The following is a 16,355-nucleotide window of genomic DNA, read 5'->3' as shown; positions in this document are numbered from 1 at the left end:
TAAAGTAGCAATATGGGCAATCTCACCAGTTAGCCTTGCGGCACATTGCTGATTAAATGGTCGACCCTTCTATCCATAGCCATGATGCCAGTGGATTCTAAAGGTTTCCATTGAAAGTCAGAGCATTGGTAGGCATACTAGACAAACAGGGGGATGCCCAGGAGAGTCCAGTTCAAGTGTGGCTAAACCTCAGGACAACCCGAAAATTTTATGACCCTACTGCACAAATACCCAGCATTATTTGAATCAGTGCCAGAATTTCAGCCAGCTCACCAAAGAACAGAATCAGGCAGCACAGTATCATTTGAAAACCAACTGTACGGTATGCAAGGGCAAACATCTCAAGGCTCTTCAAGAGTTGAATGAGAGAGTCAATAAGAACAATTGTCTTGTCAACAACACCAATGAGATCTTGTACCTAGACCGACCATTAGGCTGCAGTCAGGTACTGTTAAAGGTCATAAATATAATTCATCAGAATGGAGAACATACCCTACAGACATTTGCCATTTTGCAAGCAGCTGCTCAGAAACTGAAGCTACATAGAAAACCAGAAGACTTTGCTCTGAGAACTGTTAGACAGGACAAGAGAGTCAAACATAGTACTTCAGTGTCCTTCTCTCCAGCCTGTCTGCCTCAAAGGGTCTTTAAGATACACAGGTCATTTACTGCAGACCATTTGGGGCTAGCTGAACACACATGTCCAGCTGCAACCCTACAGAATAAATACAGACACCACAGAGGGCTGCCAATTCCTTCCTTTGACAGTGTTCAGCCCTTCCTATTAATCGGCTCTGACTATCCTCACTTAGTTACCCCGATTGAGCCTGTACGCTTGGGTCCTCCCGGTGGACTGGCAGCAGTGAAGACGAGAGTAGGCTGGACACTCCAAGTGCCTGCTAAGCTTGTGCAACATCCACTACTCACCCAACAATGTCTCAACATCAATTCGTTCCCCTTCCAGTGAACTGTTCAGACATACTGAGAAACTGTGGCAACTCGATGTACTGCCCTACGGGAGTGAGAAACTTGCCACCAGATCCAAACAAGATCAAGAAGCCATCCACCTGCTAGAGGCAAAGATTTTGGAGAGGAATAACCCCTACCCCCCTTTAATCCCTCACAAGCCTGTCTGCTCTATTTTGAACGAGCTGGTCCCGCCCAGCCTCCCTCTCCCTCTCCCTCTCCCGCCTCCTCTCCTGACTTTTGACAATAATTTTTTGTTTTCCGCCAATCCCTCTGTTCATCATCACTCCTTTCTCCAGCCCTCAGCCACACCTAATACCCAGCCCTCGCTGTCTCCCATCAGTCCCTCAGTTCCTCATCAGCCTTCTCTCAGTGGTGCTGCAACACCTGGGGCCCGCTCGCTGTGAGCCAGATTCTCCTGTGCGTGGAGATCCTGTGGCTCCGCCTCCGGCCTCAGATCCTGTCGTGCCACCTCGGGCCATCACCCTGACTCCTCCGCCTTTGCTCCTTCCTCCCTCAACTCCAACAGCAACCATCAAGCTTTCAGGCTCCACTGGACTACCTGGATCAGACATTGCCATCACATCACCACAGACTTGCAGGCCGTTCGCTGCTCTCTAGCCCTCCACCCCTACGGCTCCGTTTGGCTCAAGCTCAAGCTATGCCTCAGCCCGTTCCAGCTCCACCTCAGCCCTCCGGTACCCTGCTTCCATCTCGGGGGGTTGTCGCAGCATCTCCGTCGTGGACTCAGGGACCGTCAGCTTCATCCCACTCCTTCGGCTCTCTGTCTGCACCTAGGGCTCCACCTTCATGGGCTCCGTTACCTCCAATCCTCCCCAGGGTGGCGTGGAGACCCTGACCACCATGGCTCCTCCCTCCAGCAACGCTGCCATGGGACGCTGTCCTGGCTGTGGCCTGGTGTGCCATCAGATCGTCCCTGCTCAAGTCCACCCCCTGGTCGAACCCACCATCTTTACCTTCCTGGTCTTCTCTGCCTGTCTGTCTGCCTGCTCTCACCAGCCCTTTGCCTGCCCCTCTGACCAGCCCTTCGCCTGCTCCTCGTCCACCTCCAAAGCCCTCTCTCTCCCTCATCTCTTCTACGGCGCAAGGTCACGCCTTCCGGGAGGGGGCAAAATGTCACAATATCACCCTATTTGGACTCAGTTGCACCTTTTCCTGCAACTAGTTTGTCGTCATGGTTTCTAATTTACCTTTATATGCAGCATAACCATTACAGCTAGAAACTTCCAAGCAAGTGTGTTGGGACATGGTGGAGCTAACTCTGTAGGACTGGACACCCATGGGCATGTTTTAAGGTGCTAAAGAAAATAAATAATTATAAAAATGTGTAGATTATACTTACTACAGGGTTCTGACTATCTTGGTGTCACATCAGTGGGAGCCAGTGTGGAGTAGCCAGATTTATTTTAACCCTCTGATGCTGGAATCCACTACAGTGGACAGATTTTAATAGTCATTATTTACACTTCGCACTTCACACCATTCTTTAATAGCTATCATGGCGATCACCTTTGACCCTTTCCCATAATTCTATATGACTGTGCCCTTTATATGTCAATGTGTTTTTATTTATGACAACATAAATTCAGCATGGCTGACAAAAGTAGTTTAGCACTAAATCTTCCCCAAACTTCCAGAAGATATATTTTTCCAGTAGAAAAAGATCTAAGGAACACTTTTCATTAATTCATTAATTATTAATCCAGTTGTTGTAATTTACATTCCATAACTGAAAATACATCTGTCCACTGTAAAGGACACAATCAATTAAAAAGCATATTTGATAAGGTATTTCACAGATCGCATAGATATTTTAATTAAATTACTGAATTATGTTGAGTAATTGTACAGATGTAGCACTGTAGCACTTTCAGACCTTCAAACATCTCAGATACTGATCTGTAACATTTACTACTCATGGAGAGATCATAATTTATTAAAGAAAGCTATTGTTGTAAAATGTACTTTAAAAGTGCATATTCTTTGCTTAGGGTACTTACAAATTGACTTACATGTGCATTACTGTACAGGACTAAATGCATGGTGGACTATCTAGAAATAATTTAAGAAATCATTCTGAAAATACATTAAAATATATATTCTATGTTTTTTTTTTAAGATATAAAATATGTTTTGAAGTAAAAAAAAAACACACTGAACAACAGAATTTTACTCTTTACAAGTTCTTTACAAAATCTACTGCTTTGTCTCTGACTAAGAGTTTCACACCAAAATTGTTCTTGCAAAGGCATAGAGTACATTAAAAAGTGTTAAAACGTCTAAATATTTTAAATAAAGCCATTGTAGACGCTTTCTCAAGATAAGAGTGTCAACTGTCTTCATTCAAAAAACGGTTGATAGGACCGTGTTCTGCAATAGCTTGGGGCTCTAAGAGCTTTGGAAGGTTGATGATTAATCCAGAGCCAGCAAGGATCAAAGCAAGGATCAAAGCCTTCCACAGCAAGTAAGAACTACATCATTAAAGCAGGGAGAAGACAGCCAAGACTTCACCGAGCTCATGGAGCAAGGAATCATAACCTCCTCTCAACATATCTCCAGGGGTCCAGATATAATGAGCAAGGGAAACTTCCTCAAGTAATTGCAGCCCTGGAGGACTACAACAGCATCTGTGCAGTGACAAAATCGATTCCTTCAAATTCCAATTCAGAAGAACTTCTCAATCAGACAATAACATTATAGCTTATGAGATTGACTGCAATTTGTTGATGTACACTGTAAAAACTAAAGGAGCCTCAAGTATCCTGTTGGATACTCAAGGAACTTCAAAATGTAATTTTGGTGCCTCAAAGCTCTTTTTCCTATAGTAGGGTTACTGGAGGAGCATTGACAATCTTTGAGGTTCTTGCTGGAACTTATGGGATCCTTTAAGCACTTTGTATTTACTTCAGAGGTTCTGGAGTCACCTTTTCATTACCATGAGACCCTGAAGTGCTTTGGGGGAAAATAGAGGAACTTGAATGCGATAAAAGGGTTATTGGAAGATCTTTTAACATTTAAGTGGTTCCTGGAAGATCTCTTATGTTAAAGCCAGCATCTGGAGGAACCCAATGGTTCAGTGAGGCCAGAATTAGATTATTATTCTATTATTATTATTATTATCCTATTATTATAATTATTATAGGCTACTTAAGTTTGATTCAGTATACATACCCAGGTGAAAAAGACGTACTATTAAATGTATTAAAAATGTACTTGAGTGTGTTTTTAGTAGACCTACAATAAAAATATACTTTAATGCATTTTTAATACATTTAACAGTAACCTAGTCTTTTTCACTTGGGTAGCTTACATATATTTAGTATAGGCCTATTTTATTAAGTCATTTAAACCTTAAACAACAACACTAAATAATAATAATATTATATAGGAGAAGCAGGAGGAGAGAAGTTTTATTCAGTCACGAAACTGCTGCTAGCCTATTCCTCTGCTGTCGTCGCTTCAGTGATGCTCGCACTGCTCGCGCGCAACAAAGCTCAGCTGATCGACGTCATCGGTTTGAAAGTAACGGCTCCTCTCATCAAAGCTTCCGCCGTTTGTTCGGCTCTCCATTACAAGGTATGTAAACTCGCCAAATAAATATACAGAGTCTACTCACTATATATTTAAACACACATATATATAAACTAAATTTATTATACATTACTACGTTTTTACAGTGTTTACCACTCGTTTATTGCACAGTATCTGGTTTTAGCCGCGATGCTAACTAACTTACGTTGATCTAATGAACAAATGGAAATGATTGACTTATTGTCTTAGATTGATTTAGTCATTCAATTCAACATATTTTGTACAACTGTGTCTTCAAATTGCTGATATAGCCTAACTAATTTAGAAAATTCTCTGATTCTTGGCGTTTGTTATGAATAACAAAAACAGGTTATAGTTTGCTCTGTTTTTGTTTAGCCTAACTTTACTACAGGTGTCCTCATTCTCTCAAATACCATTTTAAAGCCATTTACTGGTCAATAAATATTATGTTGTGAATAATCAGCTTTGTTCTTTTGTTTCCCCAGAACAACCATTACATTTCTAAAATAATCTGAACATTTCAGTGGCAACATTGAATTACAGTAAGTTACCTGCACCACATGCTGTACTTTATTACTATGAACTTTCTCTGTGTGCAATTGTATTGTTTGACTGTGTACTTGTGTTTTTTAATCAGTTACTCTCTGAAAATATTTTCTCATGATCTCAAATCTCATTCATGTTACTCAGAAAAATAATATCACAGGTTTGATTCACAAAAAATGCTATAGACATTTTAACTCTGAATTATAACTTCAAGTTTAGTCTTTTTCAACAAAAAAAAAAAATAAAAAAAAGGAAAAAGCTATTAGGCTTCAGAAGACTTGCAACACAACCCATAACACATGAGTTGTGAACTCATTGATTATTTTTAGGATCTTTTCTGGGACATTTTTGGAGCTTAACCATTTTTACATAAATTGTTGCATTGAATTGAACTAGACAAGTGTGCATAAGAATGGTTTCATGAATGATTTACACATTTGTTTTCTTCTTGTGTTTCATGCAGTGAAACTGAATGGTGACTGGGGTTGCATTATGCCTGAGATCTGCTTTTGGGTTCCACAGACAGAAAGTCAAACAGGTTTGGACCGTCACAAGGCTGAGGAAATTATTTCAATTTCACAACTATCACTTTAATAACATTACTAACAGTAAATTTTGTACTTTGCAGGGATCTCAGTAAGCTGAAATACAAGTGTGAACAAGAATAAAAATCCTCCTGTAGACCTGAAAATCATTGAAGTGTCTGGACCATCCACCAGAAAAGAGGAAAAACAAACGGAAAACGAATCTGCTGTACCTTTTCACTTTTCTAACTCGTTAAGTACCTCACACCAACTTGGTCCCATAGTGACATTTTTGACCACAAACGAAATTGCTGATCGTGTGGATTCTTAATGACTGGAATTCACCAGTGAACATTCACAGAACAACAGATAATTTTACTGCACCTTAACTCTGTTTCCGGGTCGAAGCCTCTACTTCCTCTATCTTGTTTCATGAGAATACTCAACAACCATTTATGAACACTGTTGATTCAAGTCACACATTTAAGATTTTCAAAAGCCATAGTGTACATTACAGTCTCCAGTCTAACGGCATCCCAGACTTAAACATTTTATGATTCAAAATAGCTGAATAACTAACAATCTGAGATTTCAGTATAGAGATAAAGGTTACAGCACAATGAGTGTATAGCACTGTTGTTTGTTTTTAGCATCTGATAGAGCTTTTGGACTTGGAAACAGTGATGTCAGACTTACCATCGGACTGAAACACAAATGTTTTAAAGTTAAGTATGATGGACATTTTTAATTTGTTCAAATGTAATTTTATTTACATTGATTTATTTCGTGGAACATATGTGTTTCCATGCATTTTGTTGAGATGTCTTTTCTTGTTTATCTATTGTATGGTTGATTATTCATGTTGCTTATGTATTATACTATTTTTTTGTGTATTCATTGATATTAATCTGTAGTTAGCTTTTTTCCCCATGTGCATGGAAGTGTATGTATAAAAATGAATATCAAATATGTAATAAACAATTCTTATTTTGTATTTGGTTCAATTTGTTTATTATAATAGATGTCAAAGGTAACCATAGTAACAACATGAAATTAAATATTTAAAAAAAATGAAATTTGGTTCCTGGAGGCACCCAAAGTGGTTCCACACAGTGCCTAATATAAGAGTTCCTCAGGAAACTTGTGTGGTTCCTCAGAGAACCGGCCCTTTTTAAAGGGTGCCTAGAGGATCTACAGACGGTTCCGCCGGTGTGGCAAAGTGAAGAACCCCAAAAGGTTCCTCCAGGCACCTTTTATTTTTACAGTGTAGAGTCAGTCAAGTTGTTAGAAGGGAGTAAAGAACATTAACCTTCACATCCGTCATTGCATAAATCTTTCAGACATATGCCTTAAACAGAGAATAACAACTATAAAAATTCAAATATGTATACAGTATGTCACAAGATAATCCAAAACAGGGAAAGTCTCATAAACTTAAAAGTTCCTAAAACATCATTATAATAACTGAGAAATTTAACAAAAAGAAACTAACAATGACAGAAAGTGATGTGACTGAATAACCTCAACAGAGGACATCTAAAAAGAGAAAGTATACCCTGCTGTAAGTTCAAGTACATTACTGTGTGGGAAGTCGTCTGGAACATGGTGATGGGTGGAGCTTGAAAGTCCAGCCACAAATAATTCTGGGTACATACTACAAGATATTCAGGGCGATTTTGGACCATTTTCTCCCCTTCTGACAATCCTAGGTAAAGTCCTGATTATCGGTTCTACAGATTATTTTATCAGATCTTCCTGTGGTGTGAGGTGTGTTAAGAGTGGCTGAATCTGCTCAGAAGAACGTCAGAGCCGCCCCGATCTCCAATCGTAAATATTCAACATCCCGAGGACAAACGAGTGCACGCGCTGGAGATTACCACATGAAACAAAACAATACCCAATCAGAAAGCGAGTTGACAGAAGATGTTCACACCGTCCATGTTCACTTCATGTTCAGTTCATTTTTGCTTATAGAAATAACCTGTTGTCCGGGGGTTACATGCAAGCCTGTAACCCGACAACGCAAGTAAACCACGTTTACAAGACTTTATTAATAAATCGGGTTATTTCCAGGTATTGACGTCAAACCATAATCATTTGCGTATCTGACTCATAGTTATGTTGGTTGTGATGCCAAATAAAGCATTAAAAACCAAATAAGAGTATTGCATGTCAGCATGAAACTTATGGCTCATATATTATCCTCTCATGCAGTTACAGATTCAGGATTTTGTCAAGAAAGAGTCTGAGTTTGCGAAAAAAATTCTCCTTCCTTACCGCAAAACGCTCGCTGGATGAGCTTAAATCCACAGTAAGAACGCGTTCCTGTCGCATATCACACACACATGCACACTTCAAGAAGCCGACAGATATGTTAATGTGTTTACAAGCTGGGTGAAATCAGCGTAAAGGGCAAAAATCTAGCTGTGATGATCAGTTTATGCTTAAGGAAAAAGGAAAACGAGTTAATGCGTTTACATAATCGGGTTAAGAACATGCATGTAAACACACTCACTGTCAGAGTAGGTTTTGCTTTTGATGAAGAACTTATGGTAACACTTTTGAATACTGTTCCATCATTAATGAATAACTACATAGGAACAAATAGGTAAAGCAATATTAACACTCTAGCAATAAACTAACAAGAAACTCTGATTAACGAATTAGTAATTAATAGTGCCTAGTCGAATGTGGTAGTTCACTATTAGCTAATCAATAACTACTATTTTTTCATACTTTTGAGGTTTTTGAAAGGCTTTGGATAGTAATGACTCGAGTGTTACTACATCCTTCAGAAAGAACTACTAATTGTTTGGATCAGTATTCTAAAGTGAAAATAATGATAACTCCCTGGTAATTACTGAAGTCATTGTAAGCTTTTGAGGTTTTTGTAAGGGATTGGATAGTAATTCCTTCCGATGGATTAGGTAACTTTTGAGTCATTACTAGTGGGTTACCAAGATCTTCACTTTAGAATGCTGATCCAAATAACTAGTCATTCCTTTTGAAGGATGTAGTAACACTTGAGTCATTATTACTGTCCAAAACCTTACAAAAATCTCAAAAGTTTACAATGATTTCAGTCATTACTAGAGAGTTAACATGTTTTTCACTTTAGGATACTGATCCAAATATTTAGTAATTCATTCTGAAGGATTAGGTAATACTTGAGTCATTACTAGTGGACTACCATCTTTACTTTAGAATTAATTATATATGATGCATTATTCAAGTTAATTATGAACCTGTAGTAGTTATAAGTAGTCCTCTGGGTGTTATGAAAAAAAATAGTTACTGATTAGCTACTAGTGAACCACCATATTCAAATGAGCACTATTAATTACTAATTTGTTAATCAGAGTTTCTTGTTAGTTAATAGTAGTTACTAGAGAGTTAATAGTGTGTTACTCATTTGTTCCCGTGTAGTTATTCATTAATGAAGGAACAGTATTCTAAAGTGTTACAGAACTTACTTCTTGGTCATTAAAAAAGTCTGTTATATAAAGTATGTGTGCATCTTGAATAGCCTAAAATCCAGACACACTACATCCTGCATTGCATATGGTTGAGCACTTGCACTTGTTAAGAAACTGAAGAACAGATGGTTACTTATTAAAGAGAAGTGCCCTCCTTCTGATTTTGTGAAATAGGAAAACCAAAAGGTAAGACTTAATGGATCCCATGAGGGAAATTCAGACATTAGAGCAGCAGAGGTAGATGGCAGTTTCAAAAATGTAAAAAGTATACAAAACATTTAAACGAATAAAACAGTGCAGTGTGTAAATTGTGTAGAATGCATTATACAGTAAAACATAAATAAAAATGCATCTAAAATGCATAGACTGCCACTAAATAGAAATCTGTGGGAATCAGTCCCCTTATCTAATCACTGGCATTGCTTGGTAAATACTGAATAAAAGCATTCCAATGTTTGTGAAACCAACTGATCTAGGGTTTTATTTCAGCAAGTTAATTACACATTATGGGCACCAAAAGGGAGACAAAATAGCAAGGTAGTTCTAAAATAGGTAAAATAGCATCTGCAGCTTCATAATGTTTAAGGGTCTTAATTATTACTCAAGTAGTGAAGCCAATTGAGCCCTGTTGCTTTTGGTGCACATTCTACTTCTGTTTGTTTATTTTAAATGGCTATATATCTTTTTATGGTGTGAAGCCAACAAATTTTGCATGCATGTTATTTCTGTTATTAAAAGTAATGAGTTTGTAAGCATTTCAAATACAAAAGCTCAGCACTATTGGCCAGTTTGTGCTACGAACATAAAATACCAGACATATCCCACTTCTCATAAAAAAAAAAATTGTCTTTAAAAAATAATTATGTCAATTATATGTCAATTTTGTTACATTTGTGCACTTAATTTCCTACTTCTTTCTGTTCTTCAAAGTATTTATTTAATATACAGTTTATGCACAGTAAAGAGTTAAAAATTAGGGAATTTTTGTGAACTGATTTGTTATGAATGCTGAACATTAATATGGCCTAAAACGAATCTATGCCAACCAACCTCATGGCAATGGTAACAGGAAATTAATTTATTCCTTTCTTCTTAGATTGTCTTTAACAGGATTAAGAGTTCTGTGACCAGCCGTTATATAATCTGCCAGAAGTCTGTAACTCACTCTGACACTTTTCCACAAACCTGTTTCAACTGCTGACTGAGTGGGGGCAAGAACATATGCCTGTCATCCACCATAACTCAACTGAAGCCTACAGGGAACACAGTTGCTGTCACGCTGTTAAGCCATGCTAAAAGCAGCCCTTTTTCTGAATTTTACACTGCAAGGGTTTAACGACTGAATCAAGATAGCAAAGACAACGTTTCTCAGTGGGAATGCAGCACTTTCACTTTTTTGTGCTAATGAAACTGAGCTCACAGAGTACATGTATAAATATAAATGAGCTCCAAGAATACAGTATGCACTGCATGCAGCATTCCTCCATGTATACACACACGCACACATGCATGTAAACTGATTAAGGGGAATCTTACTGAGCTGTAGAGGAAGCCCTCCGCATTCATGCCGATGTAGAAACCCCCTTTGACTCCCTGAATGGCCACCACTCTTAAGCCGACAGGGATGAGGTTGAAAAGAGCTAGGGAAAAAATAAGGAGGACATGTTATGTAAGAATATGTTTGGCACTACTAGAACCACACTAGCAACAGTGCTAAACTATTACCTAATTCTTTGTTTAACACTTCTATCTAATAATGCATTAGATAGGACTGTTAAACTTATGAAGACGGAGAATGGGAGCGCTGCTCAGGCTCTGCCGTTCTCCGCGCCGTCAAAATCAACCAGAGCCTCAGGATGTAAGCAACGGCTAGGGGAAAAAAATTGTTCTCAGGGACCACCCTGGTGGCTAGCTCATATAACTGAGTTCCTAACTATCCGGTGCGAAAGCCCCTTATGATGCAGTGTTGAGTTCCCTCGAAAGGGAAACATGTTCAACATTTTGGTTTTTCACTCTTAGAAAAATAAAATAAAATCTTGATAGAAAAAAAATAAAAGTTAACAAAAATATCCTTGATCGGACTGAACAAATCAAGACATTACTATCCCACATTCCAAGTTTGCAGACAAATATGAAGTACGGCTCTCCTTGCATTTTCCCTTTGTGAGGATGAGAGGTACTGTTGATCATTTTCTTTGAATTATTTTTAGTTTTTTGTCTGCGATCTCAAATAAAAATAAATAAACAAATAAAAACTGTCTATGATTTCATATTTTTCAACCAGACCACTGTCGTAGCATTTCCATCATTTGGATGCTCGGCTGGTGTAATCACTGGAACAGAAGAAGCAAAGAAACATCTGGCACACTTTACCCCACATCTACCATTTTGTTAAATTAATAGATAATCTTTAGACTTTAGTTGGCATAGCAGGCAATTAAAAAGCAAGTGTGCACATGACAAAATGTAAACATTAAACTAATTTTACCTGCTCAAGTCATCTGTATTTGGTAGACAAGATTACCATAGATTAAGGGGGCAATGCAGTCTTCCTCCTTCTATATAGTTTTCAAGTGAAGGAATGAGCCTAGTCTGCTGATGCTCAGAATTGGGGCTTGGAAAGGTGCCAGCATGCCCATGATTGAATCATGAGCTGATTCAATCTCACTTGAAAAAAATCAGTGCCTGCTGCTCTGTGGTGTAAATTTGCCTGAAAAGCTGTGAATACTTCAGTGGGTCTATCAGTTTATATTTGTGCTGAAGCTTCTTTGAAAATCTAAACGTAGTAGTTCAATACAGTTAGTCTACCATTTTGAAAAGTTGCTGTACTGCATAATACTATTAAAAAGTAACTTCTTCAAAGCAGAATTAAACTAGTACAAAAATAATGACATATCAATCAAGGTTACAGTATTAAAGCTTGCGATTAAAACTGGATGTTTGGGTGGACATTTTGAAGGTGCTGTCCCCATAAAAAAATAAATAAAAATAATCTGGCAATTGCTAGTTAGTTGCGGGGTTAATAGGGGGAGGGTCATTCACAGAGGGCATTTTGATTGGACAGATGAATTCTGATTCAGAAACAGCTGAATGTGACACTGGCAACATTTTATTTTACATTGGTTGTTGTATTTAAATAACTAAGACAAAAAAATTGGCATTTTTTGAGTGATTATTTTGTTGATGAGTCAAGTCTTAGCAGTCTTACAGTAATGACTGAATACAGTACTGAATCGACAGGCTGTTCTGATACGCAACACATGGGTTTCAGGAATGGTAGGATCAAGACAGGAGGCACAAGAACTGTAATTCATTTAGACACGAATCTCAAAGTGAAGCACCAAGAAGCAGACGTCTAAAGAGTCAGCCCTCTGTTCCTAATCTGTGTCTGAGAGGAGACGCTCTCATAGTTACTGCATTCTGACAAACCTTTTTTACTTATGATTAACGACTATAAACGCAGACAGTCAAATTACCTTGACATTAATGATTAATCAATGGCAAACATTTTCAAATAACCAAGAGGGATTTGAAAATGCGCAAGGTTATTTGCTGGTAATTTTGAGTACATCCACTTTACAAAATGGTTTCTTAAATGCTTCCATCTGATGACAACCAATTTGAATCATTTTGATGGAGGGGAACAGGAATGGACTGTACCACATCATCAGATTCTAATCTTATTGACTGCTGAAGCAGACAGTTTGTAATCATATGTGATCTATGGTGCCTCCACAAAACATGAATCATCAAATTTGCATTTTCTGAACACTCAGATGCTGAAATTTGCTATTGTTAAGCTCAGTCTGAACCTACGTGTTAAAGGATCATGAACGCAAAAATCTATTTTTCCTTGCACTTTTGACATATCAGTCAGGTCAAGTCACTTTTATTTAGATAGAGCTTTTTACAATACAGATTGTTTCAAGGCAGCTTTACAGAGATAACAGGAAAATAATTCAACAAAGTTTGTTTCTGCTGTACTGCAGATCTAGAAGAAAATAGTGTCATAGTAGCTTAAGTAAGTTCAGTGATGGTTCATTTTTGTTGTAAAAAGTTATTAATTTAGTTAATTTATATACTGTATATAACAGTGACATCATCATCCAGCTCAGTTCAGTTCTCATATAATGGTGTCAATGCAGGCAGATCAATAATTTTGTTGAATATTAAATGTCCCCAACTAAGCAACACTGTTAACCCTTGCTGTAAAAAAAGGTCAAATTCTGACAGTATCATACCATTTTCCATTAAAACGGTAATATACCGTGGAAAGCAATGCATTCTGGGTTATATTTTTTGTTTTCGAGAAAATAGCCAACAGGAATTTACTGTGAATTAACAGCGATCAAAGTCGACACTCAAAAGTCTGGAAAAAGTAATTCCAAAAATCATGGCAACAGACGTTGGTAGGTTTATACTGTATATATCACAGCCATCGCACTAGACATTATTATTATTAATGCAAGGAAATGTAGACGTGTTATCCAAGCATTAATGGCAAGGAAAGACCCTTACTGTGAGCGGCACATATGAGGTGTTTCTGGGTGTTTCTCACTCCTTTCTGCTCCGAGGTCTTGATTGTGGCACCTCTATGAGGTTAAATCCAGTTGAATTTAATAAGGAACTCTGTCTCGTATTCTGTCCAAACACACCGCACCTTCTAAGTCAGGTGACTGTAAACAGAGTTTTTGAGTTTTTGCGAAATTGATGTGTTTCCATTAGGCGTATTTCCAATTCGCAATTTCAATTTGCGCAATTTGAAGGGTAATGGAAACGCGGCTACTGATGAACACCTGATAAGCACGATCTCTGAAGGACAGAGAAACAAGAACAGAAAAAAGAGAAACACAAGAACTACAACTAACTTCCAGCCACACAGTGTGAAAACAGTTTACAAACCAGTTTAACATTATTTCTTTCATACATGTACAAAAGTTCTTGTTGAGAATTAACAGATATTTAGTTGTTGATGTTTTATTGAAAATAATAAAGTTTGTAGTCACCATGATGGAGATCAGTATTTGCTTTAGTTGGGCTCTTGACCCTTGACTATAACAGTAGTTTCACTCTGGCTGCTGTAACTGTGAGTTTATAAAGCATTTATAAATAGCTTTGAATTAATGGGTATTTAATGTATCATATATTGGTTAATCTACAACATGAAATCCAGCAGTGTTTTTGTAATCAGTTATTATGAAGAATATTGAAATCATACAGTGCATTAAAACATTTTGAACTCCTGCTTGACTCAGACACACACAGACATCAACAATCAGCACATGAATCTCAACATGTGCTGCTTTTTGATATCTCTGTGTTTCTACAAGAGAATATAGCCTGTTTCTTTGGTTGTGCCATGATCTGTCATTGTAACTCATTACTGTAGTTTCACAGAGGTGGTAATGTAACACGTTTGATACAGGATTAAACTCTGAATGAGATTAGTGAATGGACAGGCTATATGGTTTTTTATCATCATTATCAATATAACAAAATGCATTCACAAACCATGTGTGTGTGCATAAGTATGGCTTGCAAAAACAAAACAAAAAACAGTTCAAGCAGCAAGAGAAAAATGAATGTTAAAAAGACAAGGGTCAGCATCCCAACTAAAGCAAACACTGATCTCTGTAATGGTAACTTCAAACCAAACATTTTAAATTAAACATCTCAGTAACAACTTCTGTAGATATATGACAGAAATAAAGTCATACTGGGTAATAATAAGTGTAATAATGTGTAATAACTGGAAGACAGTTGTAGCTCTTGTGTTTTTCTGTTCTTGTGTGCCTCTTTCCTTCAGTGAATCTGCTTGTTAACAGCAGGTGTTCATCACTAATGCTCAACAATCACTTAAATATTCCCCTAATTATCTCACTGCAACACTGCAACACTGCGTCAATGTTACTTTTTACTTTTTGTAGTGTGGATTTTCCTGTGGGCTTGAAAGGGTTAACAGTGTAAGATAAAAAGACACACCCACGAAATGCATTTTAACAGTAATAAACTGTAAATTATAAAATTGGTATATACTGGCAACACTGTTGCCAGTAGTTTACTGTAAAATTTTGTTTTTTGGGTCACCATTGTGCTGAAGAGTAGAGCATGTGCTTCAGTACAGGAGAAGATCTACAAACATTGATGATGTGCTGTATGTTGCTTTATTTAACAGGCAATGACTGTGTAGTTGCTGGTCCAGTGAAAATGTTTTTATGTACAATACTTTTTTTTTGTGGTCTCAAATGAAATAAGTTCACAGTAATACTTTGCTCACATTATCTGTGCATTACAAATTTAGTTAATACATTTAAATGACAGTTGGTCAATTTAAGGCAGTCGGTTTCTGCAAGTGAAATTAGTTAACTCGAGTTTTAATTTTGTTACAGTAACATACTGTAGATTACAATAAAGAACAGTACAATTAATAGTAAATTACTGGCAACAGTGTTGCCAGTATTTTACTGTAAAAAAGCCTGGTAAGGTCTAACAGTGAAGCCAAAAGCCAAAGGTGACAGTGGCAAGGAACCAAAACTCCATCAGGTGACAGGATGGAGAAAAAAACCTTGGGAGAACCCAGGCTCAGTCGGGGGCCAGTTCTCCTCTGGCCAACGAACGAACAGTGTATGATTCAGGCAGCATTGTAGGTCAGAAGTCAGATTGGATGAGAACATTCAGAATATTTATTCAAAACAGCTTTTATATAAAACATATATATATATAAGAATATCCTGTAAGTTTCAGAACTGAAAACTTACTTGTTAGTCCAAAAACAGCTTTTATTGTAACCAAGCCCAGAGAACGACTCGCTGTGGAATGTGCCTATTTATGATAGGTGAAAGTCCGCCTCTGCAGAAGAAAACCAATGCCTACTTCATCATCGCGTCTTTGGCCCCGCCCACTGGTGTGTTAGTGAGATGATGAGGAGAGAAGAGCGATACAGGGTCACTGGACTAAAAGTAACATTACCTAATGCTAGGAATGTGGTTATTTATTTTCAACAATGTGAATGTCTCAGTTGAGCATTATTTATTTATATTCGGTACATTTCACTGTGGATTCTTTGGTAAATCCGTCACAATTTCGGCGCAGGCTTTGCAAACAGACTTTTGGGATATGGACTCGACAGAAATGCATCAACATATAAGTAACTGTGTTCATTCTAATGCCTGATCTGTGACACAGTGATTTCTGATATGTAATGATTCAAGTTCTGTCAGATGTTCTTTGTCTATGTTTTAGTAAATCAAACCAGTGACTAAATGGTCAA

General features: G+C 37.6%; 1 protein-coding gene across 3 annotated transcripts in view; it reads right to left on the bottom strand.

Moving 5' to 3' along the window:
* The window catches only part of fgf12a (fibroblast growth factor 12a), a gene marked incomplete at both ends in the record, with an annotated part of 65,915 nt that overhangs the window by 12,793 nt on the left and 36,767 nt on the right, over positions 1-16,355 (bottom strand). For all 3 annotated transcript variants that reach the window (XM_081375039.1, XM_081375037.1, XM_081375038.1), the window contains one exon: positions 10,622-10,725. In XM_081375039.1, the coding sequence (XP_081231165.1) occupies positions 10,622-10,725 (104 nt within the window). The remainder of the gene's footprint in view (positions 1-10,621; positions 10,726-16,355) is intronic.

The sequence above is a fragment of the Scardinius erythrophthalmus genome, assembly GCF_964197995.2.
Source record: "Scardinius erythrophthalmus genome assembly, chromosome: 9".
NCBI classification, from domain to species: Eukaryota; Metazoa; Chordata; class Actinopteri; order Cypriniformes; family Leuciscidae; genus Scardinius; species Scardinius erythrophthalmus.
The sequence above is the reverse complement of the archived record's forward strand: the minus strand, read 5'-3'. Positions and strand labels throughout refer to the sequence as shown.